Source organism: Sceloporus undulatus, chromosome 1 (assembly GCF_019175285.1).
Source record: "Sceloporus undulatus isolate JIND9_A2432 ecotype Alabama chromosome 1, SceUnd_v1.1, whole genome shotgun sequence".
Classification (NCBI taxonomy): Eukaryota; Metazoa; Chordata; class Lepidosauria; order Squamata; family Phrynosomatidae; genus Sceloporus; species Sceloporus undulatus.
This window is the reverse complement of record NC_056522.1, coordinates 238894146-238920557: the sequence shown is the minus strand read 5'-3', so window position 1 is coordinate 238920557 and position 26412 is coordinate 238894146. Positions and strand designations below refer to the sequence as shown.

Here is a 26412-nt window from a genome sequence, read left to right as displayed (position 1 = left end):
TTTAAATCCTTGCTCTAAGATCCACTGATAGAGGGTGGGTTAATATTTAATAGAAAATAAACATTAAATCACCAAGAAGCAAGGAAATAAACCAGATAATGGTTGCCCTAAGATGGTATGCTCATAAAGAGCATGCTTAACAAAATGGAACAGCTTATGAATTAATAAAATGACCATATGAGTGGAATTATATCTTGTTCTTCATTGATTTGCATAAATGTCACAACCAGTTCTTCTAGATCTATTTGCCCATTATGTGCCTGGTGGATTAATAAGGGGGTTACTACTATTTATAAGAAGCAGTTTAAATGCACTACAACTTTATAATTCAAAATCTGATTTCATAATAGCCATTTTCATGGCTGGAAGGCTCTTCCTCTTCCAAACTATGAGAGTGCTATGTATTATTATTCCCAAGAACATCCACAGGGCATAGTCTGCCTATTCGATTACTAGTACTTCCACTATATAGGTCACAAATAGAAAGTAAAAGGCAGGCACAGAACTGTAGTTCTTCCAGCAATTTTACACACTGAGTGAATAACTGGTCCCACAGCATAGGTACAAAAAGAAACATATTGAGATTATAATATTGAGATTATACCCTGAGTAGGTAAGATAATATTATGCAGGCATATCAACAATAACAAGCAAGGCATTGTATGTAAGGCATCTTTACTTCATATCTTTCTTTAGAAGGCTGCTTATAAAGTCCTTGGCATCATCGGAGATCTCATCAAAAGCTTCATCATCAAAATCCCAGGTGGCTGAGGTAACACTGGCTAAGGTTTCATTGTCATTGTCACCCATGAAAGGGGAAAGCCCACTGACTCTGAGGAGTAAAATAAAAATAATGTCTGAAAATTAGCAAAGGTGAGAATTAATACATTATGAGAAAAAGGTATACATTATTTGCAAATCTCTATAGCCAATGACTGTATGCATATTGAACATCAGATAGAAGACATATTGTAACTTCAGAAATGTGATCTCAACTTAGGTGAACAGTCTGATTAACCAAATATTTACACAAAAGGAGGTATTCTGAGAACAGTCTGGACTTTTAGGGAATGGGCTATAGAAGGAAGCAGCTTTTCCTCTATTCTTCTACATCCAAATAAACCAAGGATGTAAATGTACAGGAATGTGTTCTCCATATTCAGTACTGATTTTGAAGTCTCTCAAAGGGAGATATTCCATTATTTAGCCACTAGATGGAACCAATAAACTGGAAGAGTCTTTCGAGATCAAGACGGAGTGGAAGAAAACCCAGAGTTTCTAATATAGGTGGAAGCCATATCATGCAAATTCTGTATAGTCCCCTCAGAAAGAAGTAATTTAGATCACTAGCACACTAAATGTATGGCATAACAACAGCAAGCCAGTACACAGTTTAAGGAAGATCAGTGTTAACACAGCTATAGCTAGAGAGGCTATGTATGCTACTCCACACAGGAGCAACAGAACAATACACATGCAAATCACTCCTGCCTTTCCAGGTCACACAATATATATACCCAAGTCCTCCAGGCAAGCATTCTCTGAAGATGCCAGCCACAGATGCTGCCGAAATGTCAGGAAGAAACTCTTCTAGAACATGGCCACATAGCCCAAAAACCCACAAAAAACCACACAGGAGAGCTATCTGCTCAAAGAGTCCTCTGAAGGACTGTCTGGTCTAAGTCTGGTTTAAGCATAAGGAACCATTAGAAGGGAGAATAGTGCACTTGTGAAGTCCCTACTGAGTGTCATCACCCAAACAACACACAGAGTAGGCACACAGCTCACTTGCTGATAAGTCTTTCTCTTTATTGTGGCTGAATGAGCTCTGTATTTAAGATGGTTTTATATGAAGTGGAGTCGCTATGTTGGTCTTAAGGAATATGAAATATAAAACTCCCTTGATAAAATATTTCAGTGGACTTGTTTTGATATTAATAATAGAATTATTTATGCTATTGAACTATAATGAAAATAGTTGTTGGAAAATATAGCTATATTTTTTGTGGGTTTTTCAGGCTATGTGGCCATGTTCTAGAAGAGTTTATTCCTGACGTTTCACCAGCAATAAAGTTTCGCCAGAAATAAACTCTTCTAGAACATGCCCACATAGCCCGAAACACACACACACACACACACACACACACACACACACACACACACAAAAACTATAGATGCCAGCCATGAAAGCCTTTGACTTCACATATAGCTATATTGTTTCTCATTTCAACAGTGTAGGATTTGGGGTCAAAAATACAATTACTTGCTACTGAAATGAAGAGTGAAATATTTGCTGCATACAAAAGTTTTAAATTGATTAGGCAGTAAAGGATAAACAGTTCTAACAGACAAATGTATTCAATTAAAAAAAAATCTCATGCCTTGCCCAGGTTAGAACTAGAGGTGAGATAACTGGAAAACAGCTATTCTGCAACTGAACAGGTTTTTCAGAGCCTGGAAAAGATACCTTTTCTGAGACACCATCAAATCCTCACCCAGACATGAAAACACACTTTCTCAGCTTTAGGAGAAAGCAATGGAAAATCTTTCCAAGAAAACCCTATGCCCTAATTCAGAGACAGCTTTGAAGGCATGAAACAACAAGCTTTGAAGGCATGAAACAACCCCACAAAAAACTATGGATGCTGGCCATGAAAGCCTTCGACTCCACAAAGAAAGTTTTAATAAAATAACCGTAATACACTAAATTCCATTTCAAAGGAGTACAACCAAAGCCTGCTCTGTTCTGAACTGCAGAATAGAAAAGCCACAGTATGAGACACAAGATAACTTGAAGACACACACATACACACACATGGAAACCTTTTTAAAAAATAAAATGCCTGGAAACTAGTTATAGGGAAAGCCATGTTTCATAGAATTAATTTTTTTTTAATTAGAAGGAAAAGAACGGGGAGTACAGGAAAAGAGATTGCAGGCACACATAATGAAGTTTATCTTTAGAATGTTTCCATCTTTATCAGGAATCTTCTTGACCCAGTTCTCTGATCTCAGTTTTATTTAATAGTCATATAAGAGTGATGGAGCAATATTTTTACAAACCATGGAAACTATTTCCTTTCTGCAATCTTAAAGTCAAAGTAAAAAAATGAGGAGCATCTGTTATGGAGAAAGTACTTTGAAGTTTTGCAGTTCTTACTATAACTAACAGTGAGTTGTTTACTGGAAAAGATTTTTCCAGGTACTTAGATCAGATCGTCTTGGCAAGGCAAGTATAGGCATAGCTTACAGTCTATTAACAGCACCCATTTTAACAGGACAAAGCTATATATTCCTTTCAACCATGTTGGGTTGAAATCCAGGTATGTTCTCTCACCATTACAATCAATATCTAGAGAAAAGAATGTGGTCTGCCAAAACCAGCCTCATCTACACTACTTGGGGATACTGGGTACCTCCAAAATGGCCTACAGAGAGAAACAGCACCTATCCAGGTGGCTTATTTTGGATAGAAATGAGTATTTCTATAGAATAGACAGAAATGTATATCGCACCATATCTGTCAGTGCAAATTATAGGGTGTATCCTATTACACTGGCACTGAATAATTTAAGCCTTTTAGCTGACTTTCGCAAGAGTCATAAAAATCCAATGCTAATTCAAACCCTAGAGAGACTAGCTATCAAAGATCAATTAGTAATGCAATTAATTCAGACCAAATGGAAAGATACAGATGAAAATCTAAATCACAACTAACAATACAGGGAATAAACTGCATACATGGATATTTAGAAAGGACTGGAAAATACAGCTTCAAGAACAAGAAATAAAAGAAAACACTGCTAAGAATTCTTCTGTTACAGCTTTCTGAATTTATTTACTGATACATTCATTTATATTCCAAATCTTTGACCTACACAGGGGCTGTCAGAGCATCTTAACATAACATCTTAGCAGCATGTATCAAAAGGTACTTAGATAACTGGTACTTAAATAATAAATCAGACAGCAGTAGTTTGGGGGGGGAGGGGAACCAAAAGAAATAAATGTAGAAAAAAATTCAAAGGCAAGAGCCAGTGGCATCTCGCACCAAGGTGTCACCCGGTGTGGGATGAGGGGCTTCAGAGGTGGAGTCAAAAGGGTCTACTCCCAACTCTCTGCCCTGTGTGGCTTTACTTCAGAGTAAACCCACATGGGGCAAGGACAATGTGTGTCTGCAGGGCCCTCTCTTTCCTTGCCGCACGGCAGAGAGGTAGGGGCTGCTCACCAGGTATCACTTCCCTTCTGTGGTGTCACCCGGTGCGATCCACACCCCCTAGTGACGCTACTGACAAGAACAAAATCTCAAAAAAGCACATGAAAACAAGACTGTTTCAACTTGCCATCCAAATACACTTACCTTTGTGAAATAGAAAGGGAAATAAATTTCAACTAATAATTAGTAAATATGGTAATACAGAGTGAAATAAATGTAGACACTAAGAAAAGAGAAAACAAATAAATGATCAATAAAAATAATCATTCTACCAATGCTGGTCAGATGTTACTGAATCTGCTATATGGACAATATGGCTACTCCTGAATGTTTTCTGGATTTCAAGATACTGCATTATAGCCCCAGCAGAGGAATCCTAGAGAGAGAGAGCTAGTGGACTGAGACCTTCCTGTTTGGGATTTCTTCCTCCAACAAAGGTAAAACATTTTTGTTTTGTTTTTTCTAAAGCTAGAACAACATTGGTATGTTTTACCTCAACACCACCTAAAGTTTTCCTGATGTGAAAGCATGACTTCCTGAGAAATTCAGTGTTCTCTGCTTCACAAAGAATGGATACATACTGGATTGGAAAGGGAGTATCTTTTTGAGTTGGATGTTAAATTTCCTGGGCTTTGAGAATCTCCCAGTAGCTACATGGCCAGAAGGAGGAGGTGCCAGCCTGCAAGAAATGCCCCTCCATACCATCTGAACTGAGAATAAAAACAGCAAATTGTAGACCTACGACTAACATCTTCAATTTTTTTTCTCCTGTATGGTTTTAAATACTTTACTTGATGAAAACGCCAGTGGAGTTTCGTAAGCTTGCAATGTGCATATTGTGCATTTTGGTTGGTCCAATAAAGGTATCATGTTTGGTGGATTTTGGATGTCATTGGATTGGCCCGAGCAATGAAACTGTCACCTCTCCTTCCCTGGCAGTCTTCCAGACTGTGAGAAAACTGGTTCCAGTCTTCCCAGTCTCCTAGAACTGTTTTTGGTGGTGCAAGTGAGACCATGATGGAGAAAAGGTAACCTTCATTGGAAGCACCCTTAAAGATTCCAAGTCCCATAATGTTTGTAATATGGGGTGTTACCTTCCAGACACTGTTCTAATAGACAACAAAAGGAAATCCAAACTGACACAAAAGTAACTGGAAATTCTACATTTGGCTTGAATCAGCACAGGCACCTCTCTACATGACAATAGAAAATGGGCAAGATAATTCAGCTTCCTTCTATCCAACATTTTCTAATGATTAAGTTAAACAAATGTCAAGCTGAATTCTAAGAAGGAACTACAGCACTTGTAAATGAGTATCTGAGAAATAAGTGGAAGTACTATGACTTGAATAAGGGAATATACCATATTCACTGGTTCATAAATATGGCATTAACGTGTCAATAGGCCCATGTTCCAGATGTGAATTTATATATTCTGAGGAGTTTTAGATAAAAAGGGGTGTCTGGGTGAAATACACTTGTCCCTCCACATTTGTGGCCTTGATTTTTGTGGATTTGATAATTCACAGATTTGTTACAGTTACAAGGAGCGTATAACTCCCTTGTTAAAACAGCTCCACTGGCTACCTGTTAGTTTCTGGGCACAATTCAAAGTGCTGGTCATGACCTATAAAGCCCTACACAGCTTGGGTCCAGACTATTTGAGAGACCGTATCTTCCCATATGAACCAAATGAGTCCTAAGATCTGCAGGAGGTGGCTTTCTCTCTATCCCATCAAGATCACAGGCCTGGTGAGGAAATGAGAGAGAGCCTTCTTGGTGGCAGCTCCCACCCTCTGGAATGCCCTTCTTGGGAGGCTAGGCTGGCCCCCTCCCTGATGGCCTTTTGCTGTCAAGTAAAAACATTTTTATGCCGGTAGGCTTTCTGTACAGCAGGGTGGTTTTACGGAGCTTTTAGTCTGTTTTTAACTTGTATATATTTTATGTGATTTTATATTATATTTTATATTGTGTATATTATGTGATTTTATATATAGACCTTTTAAGGCACAAGAGTATATACATCACACAAGGTGTGTGTGTGTGCACATGGCCATTTGAATGAGATATAAACTTTCCATCAGGATTTTCATCAACAGGATGAGAGTGAATTCCAAGATCTGATTCAGCAGCTTACTTACAAAATGTAGCAGATGACTCCTATGCTCCACATGTCTGTTGCATACCCAATAGGCTCATAGTTTATAACTTCTGGAGCCACAAACTCTGGTGTCCCAAAGAGGACCTTCAGAGAACCAGCATTTTCTGTGAAACAAAAGAGAAAGAAAAAATACACAGAGTGGAAAACAAACTCCCTTTCCTGTACTTTATTCCTTGTAATACTGTACTTCCTTCTCTTTGGCCCAATATAGCAAGTTTCCAAGTTATCTAGAAGAAAGACAGGCTGAGATGCTGTAAGTTACTGAAGGCTGTGCAGGGAGTTTCAAAGCTGACCTGTAGTTTGAAAGCTGGCTGGCAAGGTCAACCTATAGCCACAACAACTAGGATGGGCAGATTGTGGCTGCCTAGATGTTGTCAGCTGCATCTTCTTTCAACCATAGCCAACACAGCCAATGGTGAGGGAAGACGAGAACTTGTCCTCATTTCCTCCACCCTATTTTGCCTCTCAACAGTTTTAGGTGAGGAACTGGAAAGGCAGAAGGCTGCCATGGTTTCCCCCTTCCAAATTCAGAAGATGATAGAATTAATAACCAGGCATTTTACTATACAGGTTGAGTCTCCTTTATTTGAAATGCTTGGGATCAGGAGTGTTTTGGATTTTGGAATATCTGCATATACCGTATATACTCGACTATAAGATGAGAAATTTTTGCCCTAAAATGGCGTCCAAAATCGTGGGTTGACTTATCTACGGGGCAATGCGGTACTTTAACCAAGCCCTCCCCAGCCGGGCTACCTCTGCGAGAGATAGCCCATCTGGGGAGACGCTGGCAAGGGTGCCCGATAGCCCCGCAGCCCCCGCTAGCCTCGACTCCCTCTGATGGGAAAAGCCCAGCGAGGGAGATGATTGTGCGCCCTGCAGCCTCTCCTCCGCCAGGCTTTCCCCAGAGAAGGGGCCTGGCTGAGGAGACACCGGGGAGGGCGATCGCCTTCCCCAAAGCCTCTCTTCGGCGATGGCCCTTCCCTTGGAAAGGAGCCCTGCCGAAGGGAAGCTGGGGAGGGTGATCACCTTCCCCAGAAGCCTCTCTTCGGTGAGGCCCCTTCCCTTGGTAAGGAGCCCCGCCGAAGGGACGCTGGGGAGGGCGATCGCCTTCCTCAGACGCCTCTCTTTGGCGAGGCTCTTTCCTCAGCAAAGGGGCCTGGCTGAGGAGACACTGAGGAGGGCACGCGATCGCCCCAAAGCCTCTCCCTTGCTGGGCTTCTTTTGCGAGGAAAGCCCAGTCAGGGAGACGCTGAGGTGAGCACATCCTCGACCTATCCACGGGTCATATGAAAATCCATATTTTTGGCCCCAAAAGTTGACCTTCACTTATACATGAGGTCGACTTGTACATGAGTATATATGGTACTTAATATCTTGGAGATGAGACCCAAGTCTAAATATAAAATTCATATGTTTCACCCATGTTAACAATTTTGGATTTTAGAATATTTTGATTTTGGAATTCTGAGTAAGGAAAATTCAACCTGTTTCAACAAGTTCCCATGTAGCTTGGAGACAGAATGCACGTACCTGTAAATATGGGCTCATGTGCTGGTGGAGCATATGTGCATATGGCAAGGTAACAAACCTATAGCTCTTTAGCTGTTGCAGTACAAATCTTGTTATTCCTGGTAAACGAGAATGCTAGCAGGGGCTGATGAGTGTTGGGAGCCTAACATTTAGAGGGTAACAGGTTTCCATCCTGACTGGGGATTAGAACCCTTGTCTCCAGAGTCATAATTCAATGCTCAAACCATGACACCACACTGGGTCTTCATGTGCCTACTCTTGAAAAAAGATAACACTTTGTTATTTTGCCATTAAGCCATTTTCAACTTATGGCTTAAAGGGAACCTATTATGGAATTTTCTTGGCAAGATTTCTTCAGAAGGGGGTTGCCTTTGTCTTCTCTGAAGCTGAGAGAGTGTGACTTCTCCAAATTTACCCAGTACGTTTCCATGGCTGAGCAAGGATTTGAACCCTGGTCTCCAGAGTCATAGTCCTGCACTGAAACACCATGCTGCCTCTCAATATAACTCCAGTTAGTCTAGCATTAGTCAAGTGGACTTTAGTCATGCTGACTGGGGGATTTTGTGAGCTTGAATCCAAAAAAGTAAAGTAAAATAGCCAAGCCCTGGCTTTTATACCGAGAAATATTCTTCTTCCTTAAGACTACAATCTGTCCCAGCACCCTGTTTCTTAGAATGACCAGCTGGAGAAAGCCCAGCAGGGGTTTTCCTATATTAGCATCTTGTGAAACATGAAACAAAGCCCAGAACTGTATTTGCAAAGGTCAGACCTAATATGAAAGCCATTATTTCCCACATTTTCAGTCCAGCACTCAGTGGATGATACTCAGGACAAAGGCAGAGCCATCTGTGTATGGCAGAACTACCAACATTTTTGGAAACAAGCCTTTTTAGTGCCCTATGCAGAACAAATCAATTTGTTTTCTTTTCTTTTTTTAAAGAATACTGTAATAATCCAAAGACATCCCACAGAAGGAAAAAGTCTCACAGTTCCCAATTGTCATGTTCTAAACATACCAAAAAAGGTCAGGAAAACTATCTTCCTACATCTTTGGCATTCCCAAGCAAAACAGGACAACTAATTATTTGCAGAAACTGACCACAAAAAGATCACTGGTCTTAACTAATTTACATGACATCAAAGCTCAGGAGATTAGTTGTACCATTTCTTTTAATTACTGGTGACAATACAATGAGGGGGAAACAAAGATTCGAGGCTGGAAAACATATGGTCATAGACTTCTCTCTGTTATCATGTCTGTGGAATGTATGAGGAGGGTAAACTAAGAAATGCCTGAAATTATTTGGCCCAGCAATTTTTACATTTGAAAAGCCAACCTCAGAATCTGTGACCTGTTGATTCAGATGCAGCAAAATAATGCAAGTAGTTTGGTACAGTGATCAGAGAGCAGGGATAGGAGTGGGATACATCTAAATCTAAATCCATTCTCAAGAGGCATGTGGGGTTACCTGGAGGCAGATACAACCTTTCAGTTTGATTGATTCCACAGAGTTGTGAGGATAAAAACAGAAAAAGTGGATACCACCATCATCACCACAGCTAGGTTGCTATTCATTTTTATTTTTCCCTATGATTTTTGTAAGCACTAGAGAAAATTTTGCCCAGAATAATTTTGTTGGCAAGACAATTTTCTTTAGAGATCTGTTTAAGAGATCAGTTTGTTTCTCGTCTATATTAATTATACTTGTGTTCATTACTCCTCTCCACCCTCTTGTTATGTAATTGGAACTGGCAGCCTGTTATTACATACTCAAGCATAAGTCATGCCCATGTATGCCTTTTTTTGGTCAGTACAGAGGCTAGTATTGTACTCTCTTCCACTCTTCTCAACAACCAAAGCCACCTCCTCAACAAACTGCTGAACTGGAATGACACCCCCCCCCCCCCCAAATTGCCATTTTGTGACTCATAAAGAATGGAAGAGATTGGAGAAGCATCAAGCTATTTTTCTATAGCCTGATGCAGACTGATGACATTATCCTTTGAGACACTTGAAGGATCCCAGTGGTTCTTGGTGGAAGATGTCCTCAGTTGGCATCAGACTATGCGGACATAGCCAGACACTTCTTCAATCTCCATCTTTGCACTCCATTAGCAACGAAATGCCAGGAGGGACAGGGTATGCAATAATAAGTGCTGGTGGTGGTGATATGAAAGTTATAGCAGAGTCCCACATACAGAACTCTTATGCTACTCATGTCCTGGCCAATGTGTAATATTGTTAAAAATCTGTACAAAATATAGTATGTAACATGTATTTTATAACAAGTTCATGTAAAAGTTTATGTAAATGCATACAATTTAGAAAATATTTTCTACCTAAAGATGTATTTATGTGCTGAAAGATACATTGCAACATTCAGAGAAGTGCAAGCCCTGCACAGTAATTACATTCTACTTGGCACAGCAGACCAGGAAGTGCTGATCAGGTCAGTTTGCATGACAAAGACTGAATCCCTCTAACGTCCCTATCTTCACTTCTGTTGTTATGTGCTATGTTCTGTCTATTCTCCACATAAACTCAAGTTGCCTATTGAAGTCTAGTTAGCAGGCACCCTTCTTTGGGCAGTCTTGATAAATATTAAGAAAAATGGCAACTAAGAGTTGAGCGTTCACAGTGGCTGCTCTGAATCTCTGGAAACTCTAAAAAAGATCATTCTAAGCCAATGTAGGTGGGACTGCGGACATCCAAAGGGTAAATCTCTTCAGACCTACCTCCCATGGAACCCCATGGAGAATGGGGCATGTCAATTTTGAATGAAATAAAATATGTGTGAGGTCTCATACATGATAAAAATGGTTCTTACATGGTTCAGTATGAAACTTCTTATGAAATTGCTTACATTAACACAACTCAGAGAATTTATTGTTGTTGCTTTTTTACCTAGTCTTCGTGCAAGTCCAAAGTCAATCAGCTTGATTTTTGTACCAGTCTTGTTGACGCACATAATATTTTCAGGCTTCAAATCCAGATGAACAATGCCTTGCTTATGAATGTATTGCACGCCTTCTGAGATCTGTTTCATGTATTTAATACATTCCCTCTCTGTTAGTTCAAAGTCCTCATCAATGATTCTCTCAAAGAGTTCTCCACCAGAAACACTAAAACAAAATTCAAAGGAGATTTTAAAAAAAGATTTTGAAATGGTAAACACAATGTTTTGAAAAATTGGCTGTACATGCCAAGACAACGTGGATGTGCTAAATTGATGGATTCTGCTGGACCTGGAACAATGGATGCAAGCTACAGGAAAAGAGATTCCACCTCAACATTAGGAGGAACTTCCTGACAGTAAGGGCTGTTTGACAGTGGAACGCACTCCCTTGGAGTGTAGTGGAGTCTCCTTCCTTGGAGGTCTTTAAACAGAGGCTGGATGGCCACCTGTTGGGGATGCTTTGATTGTAAATTCCTACATGGCAGGGGGTTGGATTGGATGGCCCCTGTGGTCACTTCCAAGTTTATGATTCTATTATTTTAAGTGGCAAAGAGGTGGGGAAGAGAAGAGGAACCAGAGGCTGCTTCAGTGCACAAGTTCTCATCAGGCCTAGCATCCACCCTGCATTTATTCATCAAAATGTGTCCACTCCCACCCACCCACTGTACCTTTATCAGACAAAATATTTAGGACAGTGTACATAACATTCAACAGAATAAAGCAACTTAAAATCTAAACATAACAGTGAAATAAGGAGACTAAAATTGCTCACCACCACTAGAAAATAAAAATAAATTAATCAGGATTATAAATTTTTAAGTTAAAAAATGTTTGTGGAAATAAGTTTTCAGTCAAATTGGAACACATAACATATACATGCGTAGAATATATGTACTCTATACCAATTTATTTTTGAAGGAGAATTGCTTCAGGAGCGAGAAGTAATGAATGCTGTGTGATGCTGTACACAATTCAACACACAGCACATATTCCCTCTATTTTCCATTAGCGTTGCCAGTTCTCTGTTCCAAGCTTGGTAGGATGGCTTTATATGTATATATAATTTATTTTGCCCACTATCTGCAACCTGGTCAGTTTTTACATCTAAAATAAATCTTCAAGCCACAAAGAAGTTACATAACAAGGATCTCTGAACCATGCCAGTATGGCTTCATTTTTCAGCAGCAAGCAGGGGTATGTGTGGGGAGAAGGGAAATCTGTGCACTATTTTCTCAGAGCAGCCTTGCCCATCCTGGGGCCCTCCAGATATGCTGGGTTACAACACCCATCATTCCATGCTAGCATCAAGTAGTCCACACTTCTGCTGAGCACATGGCTGTGGAGGGCTGGCTTAGAATTACCTTAATATTTTGCTCTGTTGACCAACATACTGATATTCTCCATTCCTTTCCTGTTAACAGGGTAAAACAAAAAGCAGCAGCTATTGGCTCCTTCCCATCCAAACTTTCTGGGAATTATGGAGCTAGGTTTCTTACATCCTCCATTCAACACTCCTGGTACTACAAAATAATTATGTGGGAAATTTGGGAATACTTTGTAATGCAACTTCATCGGTATGTAACACAAACATTCTAATATCAGGAGCTTTGTAATGTACATGAAGAGCAGAGAGTTGTTAAACTTTCTGTTTTAAAGGAAAAATGTGCCCACTGCTAGATTGGAAACTGCCTCTGAAACCCTCTAGACTAGAGTAAGGTTTTCAGAAGTATTTGAGAACAGAAGAGCTTCCAAAAGTGACTGACCCTGCTGAACTGCTCCTAGGCAATACACGCAGGAGCAATATTTAAGTCATTTATCTTGAGGGACAGGAAAGAAGCTATTGCCACCTGTGGGTCTTTGAGAGAACACAAGAAGCTACTTTTAAGAACTGAGGTAGTGACACAATTAAGCCACTCAAAATCAGTGTGACTTAAGTAAAAGTTCAGTAAAAGATACCAATTTCAGCATATTATTATGTTAATTCATATTAAGAATAAATGTCCAAGCTAGCTAGACAGACATACAAACAGGCAGGTGGACAGCTGTGGAAATCAATAAACAGAGTACGATAAATAAAATAAATACAATATAGAGTAAAATAAATAGAGTAGAATATTTGGATTTGTTAGATTCCCAGAAAGATTTTATAAGAATATAAAATCATGATTCCAAAAGTAGAAACACTTTAATACTAGTACTAGCATTTTTCTTTTGGTTTATACTTACAGTTCCAAAACCATGACAATGTTAGCTTTCTCTTCAAAGGCATCTACACATTGGACAAGCTTTGGATGGTGCAGACAATTCATAATGCCAATCTCTTGCCTTATGTTTTCCTTATCTTTAGCGGAATAGGCTTTAAAAAATTTTCCTGCCCAAACTTTTCCAGTTTTCTTCTCAACAAGCCGGAAAACCTGTCCAAATTTCCCCCTGAAAAGTGCAAAATAATTGCCATGAAATTATTTCTAAGTGTTTATGGGTCAGTACCCAACACATACATATGTTCCTGTATATGTAACAGTAGAACATGTTTTGTGGAATTACTCCTGTGATTTTTGGATTCAGATGTGTGCTCTGGAAAACCAGTGAGCAACAGGTCACATAGATAGATATTATAAGTGTATAGTGAAATAGTCACACAAACATATACCAAGTCTGACTCTGTGTTTGCCAACCTAGCCCAGTTTAAAAATATATAAAGGAATTCTGTAGCACCTTTCAGACTAACTGAGAAATGGACATTTCTAACATAAGCTTTTGTGAACCCTGGTCCACTTCATCAAATGCCAAACTAATCCAGTTTAGTTTACTTTACTAGTGGTTTTCAGGGGTTCAGGCAGAGGCTTTCAACAATACATAATGTCTGAAGTTTTCAAGGCGAAACTGAGAACTGAACATGCCTTTGAAGTGAAAAGCACAGACATTTCTACTATTTCTCCCCATACTCAGGAAATTAATTTTGATTTCAAATTAGTTTAAATCTCTGGGGATTACTTGCACTGGGTATGGCAAAAAGAAAGCAGTACCAGTGTACTGTTCCAGACACATTTCCAAAATCTTTATAAGTGAGCCAAAAGTAAAGTAGTGCCAGGTAGTATTTTCTGAAGCTTTTACACACAAAGTACAGAAGACACATCTCTATTATTAAGCTGAAGAGCCAACATTGTGAAAGACTACTCTGTGGTCATGTGGCCAGCATGACTGCACAGAATGTTGTTACCTTCCCACCGAAGTGGCACCTATTTATCTATTTGCAGCCTTACATGCTTTCGAACTGCTAGGTTGACAGAAGCTTGGACTAGTGATGGTAGACACAAGCAAATAGCTTTCTTGATATGGCTAAGCTCTGCAACCTCCAACCCAGGGAGTTCAATTTGGTCTCATCCCTCTTGAATTTCTCCATTCCAGAAGGCATTGAAAAACAAGAGATCCATTTTATTCTATTACATTTCTTTTAAAAAGTTGTACAATTTGACCAATGACAATCAAGTGACGTTCAACTCAGGAACAATCATTATGAAATAAATCTTCTGAAGTGGTGAGGTGTGACTGTATGGTGGTAGTCACTACAGACTATGAGCATACACATGGCCTGTAATATTGAAAAGAAGTATTCCACTAAATTTGATTAGCAGACTGATTAAATGTGGAATAGATGGAAACACCATCAGATGGACTCATAATTAGTTGTGAAACCATGTTCAAAGAGTTGTCATTAATGGCTGCACTTCAAACTGGATGGAAGTATTGAGTAAAGTGCTGCAGGGTTCTGTCCTGAGGCTGTCACTATGTAATAGTTTCACCAATGACTGAGATGGTGGGACACAGAGGATCCTTATCAAGGCTGCAGATGATATAGAAGTGGAAGGGTGGCTAACACACTGGAAGACAGGAAAAGAATTGAAAAGGAACTTGGTAGATTTGACAACTGGGCTGAAACAAGCAGAGTGAAATTCAATAAAGACCAATGCAAAATTCTACTTTTAGGGCCACTAAAACCATTTAGACCAAAAAACCCAAAACATATATAGGATGAGAGGATACTTGGCTTAGTAGAAATACATGTAAAAAGGACCTTTGGTGGTGTTTCCATCTATTCCACATTTAATCAGTCTGCTAATCAGCAGTGTGATTCTGCAGCAAAGAAGGAAAATAATATTTTAGCCTGCCTTAATAGAACCATGATTTCCATATCAAGAGATATACAGTTCATAGTCCCACTATATTTTGTGCTAGTCATGCTTTACTTGGAGTACAGTAGATTCGATCCACCAGTGGGTGGGGGATCCACATGCCCACGGATTGCTGTGCCCCATATTATTTAATAGTGGTATTTGCACGCAGACACACTGATGCAGACATGCAAATGTCTCTACCCATTGAATAATATGGGGCACAACCATCTGCATATATGAGAAAGGTCCACTGTACAGCATTCAGTTCTCAGTGCCTCATTTTCAGAAGAATAAAGACAAATTGGAGCAGATTCAGAGAAGGGCAACAAGGATGATAAGAAATATGGAGAACAAAACATATGAAGAAAGAGAAGTGACATGACTGCACTCTTTAAATGTCTAAAGAGATGTCATAGAGAGGAGGGTGCAGGTTTGTTTTCTGCTTCCCAAGAAGGCAGGGCTAGGCCTAATGGTTTTAAATTAAAGAAAGGTAGATTCTGATTTAATATTAGAAGAAACTTTGTAATGGTAAGACCAGTTTGGCAATGGAACTAACTACCCTGAGAGATGGTGGGGTCTCTTTCTCTGGACAGCTTCAAAAAGAGACTGGACAGCTACTTGCTGACTGAGCTGGAGTTTCTGCACCACAAACTCAATGGCCTTTGGGGCGCCTTTCCATTTTTTGATCCTGTGCTATATATTATTAACAGAGTGACCTTATATATATTTACACAGACATATGCTCCATTGAGCTCACTGGGGGTGTGCGGCCTAAAAATTCATTATGCGTGTTTAAATATGCTGTTTTGTAAGTTACATATATACTGTGCATTTTTCCATCTGAGATCCTGCTACTACTGGTAGATTGTTGGTTTACCCAGTTTCAGTTATGCATATATGTAAGCAATGGAAAAAGACTCAGTGGGGCTGAATTCAGGATGACTGTTTTGATTAAAAGCCAGGCCTCTGAGGAAAAACAAATTGGGGAAAGCTAGGTCCAATGAATAAAACATACGAGAACTTTGCTCTTGTAGGGCAGGGAAGCTACATGTATAGAGCTAATAGCAGGCAATTTAGATCTGACCTTCTCTAAGCAGGTGCCATTAAATTTCATCTTTTATGCTTTGAAGATTACAGCCAATCTCAGTAAGGGATCTTTCCTACTGGCAAGGGAGAAGGCTTAATCTCATTATTCCAAATGGATATAATGAAGCTGTAAGATGACATGGAAGGTAGCTGCTATTCAGTCACAGTGCACCACACAAATGAAGCTAGTTTGAAATACTTATAGACCTATATATATATTTGTAGGCCTTATATTCAAAACAGCCATTTCTGGAACTATTTATGAACTGTTAAAGAAAGGGAGATGCTCATTTATAAAACTGAACTGAACTGAAGGAGGCATCAGTGAAAACAAATAAATTGGGAGAGATAGTTTACAGAAAGTTGAAAGGGAACAATGGGGAGACTCGCTTTCTGTTAAAAATGAGATTTCTGAAAAAGAAATGATAGCACATATTTTAAATTAACAATAATTTTAAACATATTTTCTCTAAAGTAAGTCCTATTAATTTTGTTGGCATGAACTTTCAAGTAATCATGTTCATTATAATTTCCAGTACAGTATATGGGTTCAGTATATTGTGATAGACAATGTGGAGCAGTGATTTGAGTGTTGGACTAGGACACTGGGAGACCACAGTTCAAATCTCCATTGAGCCATCGAACCCACCAGCTGACCCTGGGCAGGTCATACTCTCTCAGCTTCAGCAAGAGAAAACCACATTTGATTCTGCCAGGAAAAGCCCTGATAGGTTTGCTGTGAGTCATAAGACAGGTTTGCCACAAGTCAGAAATGACTTGAAGGCACAAAACAACACATATTGGTCCATTACAATTTATACATGAAGCATGGCTTTCCTTCAAGTAACCACAAGAATCCAGTAATAAGGGTGGTGATATTTATCTGAATGGCTGCTTGCCTTCCTTCCCCAGTGCTGACTATGATAGTCAGAGAGTGTGGGTGAGAGAGAAAGAGGCAGAGAAAAATGGAAAGAAAGGATGGAAACTAAGAGACTGAAAAGGCTTGAGCAGTCATGATTGTCTTTACTCAGTTTAACCAGAAGGTCAAGCTAATGATAAAATGAAGGAAGGATCAGAAGGCCATGGAAAATACTGAAGTGAGTACCACCTGTTATGTTTTCATTCTTTCACTTTCCTCTAAGAAACCAAGCATTCTGCACCAGAAACCCTCTGAATAGTGTAATATAAAACTTCCCCAAAGCAAAGTAGAAACTGGAAAGCCAGGGCAAAGAAAGAAATCTGAAACAGGGATAAATAAGGGGAAACTAAGAAAGTAATGTATAAGGGAGGCTACCCTCCCACAACTACCAAAAAACCCCAAACAATATTTGATCTCTTTTGGCAGTGGCAGTGCTTGGATATGTCACACCCAGATAGAACTGGGAAAGGTTGCTTTTTTGGACTACGATTCCCAGAACAGCCCAACTAGCTTAAGCTCCCTGCAGGAGTTGTTATCAAGGCAAGTGTGAATAAATTTGACAACATGGTGCTACATTTTCATAAAGACAATGTAGAATCCCTACAACAGCAAGCACAAAAGAAATATTGTTAAACTTACGATCCTAATCTTTCCTCCACATTGTAGAACTCTGAAACCTTCTGTTCTGTGTTGACAGTTACTGTCCGATAGTCAACTTCTGTTTCTTTCCCTTCTAGAAAGCGACAGGGGAAAAACAACAACAACAACCGATTACAAAAAGACCTGCATACTAGAAATACAAGGTGCTGAGACAGCAAAACTCTTACCATCATCAGATGCTTCAGCTTCTTCTTCTTCCTCCTTAGGACCTATAAGCAAACATGCAAATCTGTCAGTATATCCCAAGATCAATTTGTTCTTATACCATCTTTTCTCCTTTTAAAAATAAAAGCTGTGTTCCCTCTTGATGGCCCCTTGCTGGACTGAACACACCAACATCACTCTACTGACATGTTTTTTCAGAAACACATATATTGTTATTCTCATTCATATACTCAGAGATTTGCCTCATAGCCAGTGCAGGTGGATCATGAACTGACTGATGGTTGCCAAGAAACCTGTATTACAGGATCAGACGAACCAGGCCCCTGCTGCCAGTTAACCAGTGGATCAAGGACTGTGTTCCTCTTCTGAAGAAATTTGCCAAGAAAACTCTATGATAAGTTCATCTTAGGATCGCTGTAAGTCAAATATGACTTAGAGGCACACAACAACAAACAAAAAAATGAACATCTCAGACATTACAGATGTCAATCCACCAAAATCACAACCACTAACCAGCAACCAACTGAAGGATTTTCACAGGCCCAAAGGGCAAGGCTGGTATATTCAGATTTATTATAAATGTGTCTCTTGAATATGTGCTGCTGAAAATTACAGCATTTTAGATAATTAAACATTAACAATCCTCAAAGAGGTTCTTCTTGGAACCATGGGGTGGGGTGGCAGGGATTTTCAATTCCATGCATGAGCTGCCATTTCTCCAGCTCCTTTGCTGCCATCTACTTTCTTCTGATATTGGGGATGCTGCAAAGTTACCCCCATGATGTATAAAAGAAAGTCAGGCTGATCTTCAGTGAGATGCCACACCAGTGAAATCTTAAAATTAACAAAAGCTGGAGGAAATGTGGGAGCCAAAATTACTAATGCTGAACAGCTCTGAGCTACTTCAATGTTGTTTAACTCTTGAGATAATATAATGAATCCTTTGTGGGTTATGCTGGAGTCAATTAAACCTACAAAGGAGATGTATAGAATGTACTTAAAAACAGGAAGTCAGGATTGGAACATATATCCCCATGACCTGGATGTTAGAAACCTCAATCTTGTTAAATAAATAATTTTCTAAATGCTATATGCAGACATAGCTTTGAATAACAATCCCACATGCTACTAGCAAGAAGTTCACTGCCACTAACGTTGTGCTTAATGTTTCACGATGTAATCTGTAATATTTCTGCTTTTCTAGAAAATTTGTCACATAGTGCCCATATGATCAGCATTTATAGTGGACCTGTTCTTCCTTTCCCTGCTCAAATATGGAAAGTAGGGCCTGTTACAGACTGCCAAAATAAAGCTGCTTCTGGTCTCTTTGGAGGTATGCTGTTTAAATGATGCATGCATCCTAAGAATCCGGAAGCTGCACCAAAACTGCACTCCGGTGCTTAGGAATGGAGTGTGGCTTTGGCGCGACCTCCGGACTCTTAGGACCCATGCATCATTTAAATAGCATACCTCCAAAGAGACCCGAAGCAGCTTTATTTTGGCAGTCTGTAACAGGCCTAGATGACTCAAAATGATGCCAAATAACATAAGTATCAAAAGCAGGTACAAATGATAAGGACAGAACTCACAGGGTTTTGCTCTTGCATTCTCTCTGCTTATTTGCTTTTCATGAACACAGAATTAATTAATTAATTAATTAATCTGGCCCACACTCCCACATGCCGCTCAAAAGGCCCCAAAAGTGGTTAATTTTAAATGTCTTTTAAAAACATACTTGTTTACAAAATCTCTCTCTGGCTTACAAAACAGATGAGGGTGCCACTCTTTTTAATTGTTTAATGCTTATGTCTTTTGTTTGTAAAATAACTCTAAATGTAAAAACATTTTAATGTATATAAATGAGCAATTTTAAAAATTATTTGAAGTGATATATATCACAAACAGATAAATAAACAAACTCAATGTACATTTACTCATTGCAATATGATTAATGTATCATAGATGCAGGGCTACCACATGTTGTCTTCTACCTGGACTCCCAAAACTGTCTCATTTCCAACACTGTCAGCTCCTAAAATTCTTTCAGTCTAAAATCAAATCCATGTAGAATTTTCTTTCTGTTCAGGAAATCAAATTAAATGTGGTTGGTGTCACATTAAGTGGATGAGCTAGGAATCAGGAAAGCCCTGCTTCTAATCTTGCCTCAGCCACATACGTGCAAGGTAGCCTTCAGCAGGCTACATCCATAGGCTTAGAGACCTATTTAGAATAGGTGATTATGATGTCAACCCGTTTTATGTGGCTTTTGTAACTATGAAAACGGACCAAGTAATTAAAAAACCAAATCAACCTTTTAAAGTGAGGGGAGGATAGTCTTCAGCACTAACTATGACTAATATGTACATGAGAAAATAGTAGTTCTATATCTTATCCTGCAATCTGCTATCTGTCCTCCAACTCCCAGGGATCTTGCCCTCCTAACACACATCACACTTATATTGTATGCCAATCTATTTGCTATTTTTAGGCCTCCCTTTCCTCAGACTTTTCATCTGTTAGCTTTATTAGCATGGGTATGAGTTTCCATGGGAATGAGGAGCTAAAGATGAGGATGGCTTGAATAACACTGTCTAAGAACACATAATACCACCTCATCAAGTCAAGACCATCAAGTCTACCAAGCCAGGTATTGTCTTCTCTAACTAGTGGTAACTCCTAAGTGTCTTCAACAGAGGTCTTCCCAACACTTCTTGGCTCCTTATAACACATTGCCTCCTACCCCAGTCTTTTAATTCATGCTTCTCAACCTCTTTTTTGCACTTCCTCAAGTCTCTGAACCATTCCCATTTTTCCAGAAAAAAACCTGCCCCCCCCCCCGCATGCCCAAATCTACCATCTACCACTCCCAGAGGCTTGAAAGAGCAGCAGCTCTTCCTGTACCTCCCTCTCCAAAGAAGCCTCCCATACATGTGGACATCACAAGTAGAAGTACTTGTCTGGTCACTTCTGGGTGCAATTTTTGGCCAAAAATCCCCAAACCAAAATAAAAAACAAAACCCCAGGCAGAGGGGCAGGTCTGGGTGGAGGAACTGGTCCGGGCACCAACCACAGTTACTGAGGATTAAATAGGAAATACTAGGAATTAAATCAGGGACTTCCAATACATATGTATGGGTTAGCTTTGGAAATGGGACCATGGCTAAGGTAATGTTTTAAGGTCATGGTCTTAACTGCTATGCTACACCAGCTCTTTTCTACTATGCCCCTGATCTAATAGGAGAATGTTGGCAACTAGGATTAAACCAGAATTCCTAAACCTGACTTAAATAATTCTTTTAATGTACATCTTTTCATTCCAAGCCACTCAAAGTCATACCCTCCAATATGTCCCTCCTCCACATAAAAAACCTGGACCGTCTAACCACCTAGCCCATGAACAGATAAATCACAAAAACTCTGTTCTGACATGTGGATTCAGCATAAGAAAAGATATCATTTGCACTGAAGGTGGAGGCCAAATGATTGACAAACAGAATTATGATCTCTTACCTTCTTGCTTCTCTCCTACTTTTACTAGTTCAGATTCATGACTCGGCTCACTTATTCCATACACATTAGCAGCTCGGACCCGGAATTTGTACTCCCTGTCTGCCAGTAGGTCCTGAACATTGTAGGAAGTGCTCCGACAGGTAGTGAGATCTGTCCATTTCTTGTCCACTGTGTTCCATACTTCCACAGTATAGGACTGCACTGCGCTTCCACCATCGTAAGAGGAGCCATACCATGAGAGAGTGAGAGAAGAACTCCTGATGTCTGATGCACAAGGTGTTCCTGCTGGAGGATCAGGTTTATCTGTAGTTATGAAACAACATAGGAGAAAGGTGTTAATAAATCTTATCGTTCCATTTCTCTCTTGTCAGGAATGCCCTGGTTAAGTTAGAAGCAGTCCCTGGGAAGGTTTGGGCAGTTTATCACAACAACAGCAGTCCATGCAACTATACTGGGGGACAGACAGACAATTTTTACCTTCATGCCTCTCTAACGGATTGCACTGCTGCATTGTCAGCATCCTGGAAGTGACATCACATCCCTTCCAGATTCTGTACTGGCCCATTTTCAACTAATATTCTGATTTTTGTAAATTGTGCATGTGTGTATGTGTTTTGTGGGGGGGGGGGGGGGGAAACAAAGCAAACCACCATACTTCTGGGCACACACGGGCACACACACACACACACACACACAGAGGAGGCAAACATCACCTGAATATATTTTTTTTAATTGGGAGATCCATGTACTTTTGGGGAGTCCTGGGGTACCAAAAAGGTGTTGAGCCATACATGGCCTCTTTGCCACAGTTTCTCCACCCCTGATTTAAAACTTTATATCCATTCATGACTGTTTGCTGCAATAAACATGTTGGCCCTATATAGGAAAAGAACTCAAGGCTGGAGTTGAGGCAGGCTGTCATCTTTTATTCTTCTCTTATTTTTACCTTGAATTCAATATACTTGCCACTCAACACTACTTTTTTCAGGCTACAAAAACCAGAGATAACCCAGCAACAGCTACACTAGTATTTTATTACTGTACTATTGCAAGCTGTATCATCTTTCACTATCCTGTGACAAGTCGAGTCTTTCACAACAGCAGAAATGCGACTTCCACTAGGCAAAGTTAAGTGGGCTTTCCACTCTCTGATAGCAGTCAAGCTTGACCTATATCACAGTATATGATGCAAAGACCTTGGGATTTCTGGCATATATTAAAAAGTGGGGAATTTATTTGAGGAAACAACTGCAGATTATTAAAATCTCATATAGTTTTGATATCTTCAAGTCTGAACAAGTAAACAGATTTGCTTAGGCAGAATGTTTCATGGTCAGATCTACATTCAGAATTGAGTAGGCATCTTATACATCCATGTATAGCCTACACCTTTAATTTTTTGCATGTAAGACTATAGAGTGGTTTTCTGCAGTGGTATCAAGATGACAACTGCCTCTGAGAGACACAGCTTTATCCTCAGAGATTTTCCATCTACTGTCTCATCAACCATAAACTCCGTACATTTAATTCCCTGTGGGTTGGTGGCCATATGCTAGTTCTCAACCAATGGAGACAAACATTCAATCTGTTTATGAAGGTAGTTATATTCTTTTTTTCCTTAGAGTATGAAGAAAACATGCTCATCAATCCAGTGGAAACTGGCAACATCTCTGCCCCAGTGTTCTAACTGTATGCAACACCTCCCATCCATCCCTTGTTAAAGTCATTAATGCTTAGGCAGAATTTTTCCTGTACCAAACTATATATTAAGGCTTCAATAGCTAAGCAATTACTATGCCATTTGATTTGGATTTTTAGAAATGTATTCCTTTCTTATCATTTACTCAATATAAGTTCAGCAAAATAAAAATTCAAATTCCTTGGAGCCCAGATCAAATTTTTGGAGTCAAACATGATAATAAAGCTTGAGAGGAGGTCAGGCCAATAGAGCAGAGATCTTTCAAGCAATTTCAAGATCACAACCTCCTACTCATAGTCTCGCAAGCAGATTGACTAAATTGAAAAGAACCTCTCTGGAACACCTCACTGGTAATTAAAAAAAAAAAAGTTTTCCCAAGAAACAAAAATGGTATAAGAATATTTGTTCTAAATTGAACAAATATTATATATACAGTACATATAAAATATGTAACATGAAAATATGGGTATTGTGTTAGTATAATCCACTCAGTATTAATTTAATAAAAAAAGGTCATAATCTGTTTCTTGTTATTGAATCAATTAGCAAAATAAACTATTTAGGACTGCTCTGAAGGGATGATCATTTTGATACAGTTGAAAGAGTAATATAAAATAATGAGCAACAGTAAAAGAGGTAGCTATGGTCAAGGGAGATATAAACGGGACACTCTAGTAGTTGACAAATTAGGAAGTAATGACAGAACTATTTTTAAAATATCCAAGACTGAAACGTATCGGTTCTCTAAGGACTGGTATGTGAACAGTAAACATGAAAAGGAGGAATGCATCATCTCGGCTCTTAAAAAACATAACCAAATCAGTTCCACGATCACCTGACTCTCCGAAAGATATCTCCTTGTTAGTGGAAGATAAGTGTATATTCTGATACAGCTTAACACTAAAATCTCAAGCATCTTCACTAAGTAGCAGCCTAGTCATACAACCTCTATAGACCAGGATAGCAATATTTCTACCAGGAGCCCAGCTGGCACAGTAATTAAATGCCAGTTCTACAACCACATTGTTGTAAGTTTGATCCTGAGGGGCTCCAAGGTTGACTCAGCCTTTCATCCTCTCATAAGTCTGTAAAATGAGCACCCAGCTTGTTGGGGGCAATTAGCTTACACACTGTAAACCGTTTAGAGACTGCTTAGATCAGTATAAACTGGTACAGAAATGTAAATACTATAGTTATTGCTGTGTGTGTAAATTAGGTTTTAGCTCTGCTATTTCCTTCAGAGACTGTTGAATTCTAGTTCTAGCCTGTCCAATAATGATGCATGATGGGAGTAGAAGTTCATTAACAACTGAAAGGCCAAAGGCTCCCCATTTTGACATAAAACTTTAAAAATCAGAGACAGAAGCCATGGACCATGGGAGTGAAGAGTAATGGCAGAATACAAGTTTCTGATGCAGCATGCCACAGAATACTAGCTGTTGTGAGTGAACAAAATGAAGGACTAATATCTTCTTAAACTGTGGCCAAGGGTGGGGTAGAGGTCAGAATGTATGATTGGTCCTTGGCAGATCCAGGTTTTACTGTCCCCACTGAGCCATGGAAATCACTGGGTGACTTTGTGCCACCTTTTTCAGGTTTATGTAACACAAGATTGTTGTGAGAATAAAGTGGGGAGGAAGGTAAATGGCAGCTAACCTAAAAGTACTGTTTGTCCCTGTATGTACCCATGTGTTTACATTTCAGAACATTCTGAAGCCCAGAGAAAAATTATTGCAGTTGGAAACACAGCAAGTAAACTGATTAATTATGGTTGCTGTTATCATGACTAAATTGTATTGTGTTTGAAAACTCAAGCAAACAAAGAGTCTCTCACTTGAAATGGAGGAACATACATGTTTTCTTTTTCCAAACTGATTAGATTTGTAGTACCAAGTTCCAAAGTCAACTTCTGAAATACGTAGTTTATTTTAAGAAGCCTCTTACTGTCCTATTTTAATGTTACCACTTTTTAATACAGGGTACAAAGCATCAGCAGCACGCAAAACTATACAAATGCGGAAGAGATAATGTTCAGGCTTAGGTTTCTTTTTATAGAAATCTGTATTGATTTCTGGCAGCTCTCATGAACTGCCCTCCATTACCAGATAGATGGAGATGAAAGAGGGTTTTGCCTATATGGGTCCCTACCACCTTAACAAACATGCACATGGATAGCTACACACTTGGAAACATCTTTATGCTGAAATCTCATTGCATGTATTACAGGGGAGGAGCAGGACTCAAAGCTTTCTTTTGGATGCACCAGGTTTGTTTGCTCTGGGGAAGCTGTGTTTGGGAGAGCATTTTCAAAACAACAGATAACCTGGATACATTATGGAAGTGGAAATCCTCTGCACATATGTTTAACTTGGCTCAGATGAATGACATTGCTTTTTATAGGGGTTCCACATGAATAAGGGAGGGGATAAGTTCCAAGCTCAGAAAAAAATATTTTGGAGGGACTACAATTCCCAGAATTGTTCAACCAGCATGGCTAATATATGATGGCCAACATCCTATCCTGGTGTTTGTTGGCATAAACATTCACATGGAGAATTACCCAGGGATTGTACTTCACAACTATTGTGTTAGATGGCAAAGTTTAACCTCTGAATGTGCAATGAAATGTACATTCACAATGGCACTACCTGCACAATTCTGCACCTACAATCCTGAATTTAATGCAGATGTTCTAAATTGAAGAAAAATCTCCAACCATTTCCACAGAGGTATTCATCCATGTATAAGACATCAACAAAATTCTGGCCAATACGTTTAATAATTTTGGATATCTGTAACGTGGCCAGTAGGATTTCCCATGTGCATTCGCTACAGCCCATGGATGAAAATAGTTAAGTTGTAATTCACTCCTTTGTTCAATTAAGAAGGTATAGGCTACATTACATGATGACTGCAACTTGGGGAAGCATAACTTCATTCTTTATGCAGTGGAGTGATAATATTTGCCATTCCTATAACTTTTTGCAAGAGCGCCAGTGTGGTGTAGTGTTTTAAGTATTGGACTGGGACTCTAGGAGACCAGGGTTGGAATCTGCTCAGCCATGGAAAGTGGGTGATCTTGAGCAAGTCACATTCTATAGTTTTTTTTGTGGGCTTTTCAGGCTATGAGGCCGTGTTCTGGAAGAAATTATTTCTGACGTTTCACCAGCAGCTGTGGCTGGCATCTTCAGAGAATGCTGGCATGGAAGAGAGTGAAGTACAGTGGATCCTTGCCTTACACGGGGATCCGTTCCAGACCCCCCGCATAAGGGGAACTCTGCCTATGCTTGAGCCCGATTTGAATGGGGCTCATGCACGCAGTGGTGCATGA

At 39.5% G+C, this 26412-nt stretch overlaps 1 protein-coding gene across 8 annotated transcripts in view; it reads right to left on the bottom strand.

The window, feature by feature from the left end:
* Positions 1-26412, bottom strand: part of MYLK (myosin light chain kinase) — a 295320-nt gene that overhangs the window by 9196 nt on the left and 259712 nt on the right. For all 8 annotated transcript variants that reach the window (XM_042444623.1, XM_042444627.1, XM_042444633.1 and 5 more), the window contains 7 exons: positions 21383-21685; positions 17875-17916; positions 17687-17780; positions 13094-13297; positions 10816-11033; positions 6358-6481; positions 680-832 (listed from right to left, as the gene is read on the bottom strand). In XM_042444623.1, the coding sequence (XP_042300557.1) occupies positions 680-832; positions 6358-6481; positions 10816-11033; positions 13094-13297; positions 17687-17780; positions 17875-17916; positions 21383-21685 (1138 nt within the window). The remainder of the gene's footprint in view (positions 1-679; positions 833-6357; positions 6482-10815; positions 11034-13093; positions 13298-17686; positions 17781-17874; positions 17917-21382; positions 21686-26412) is intronic.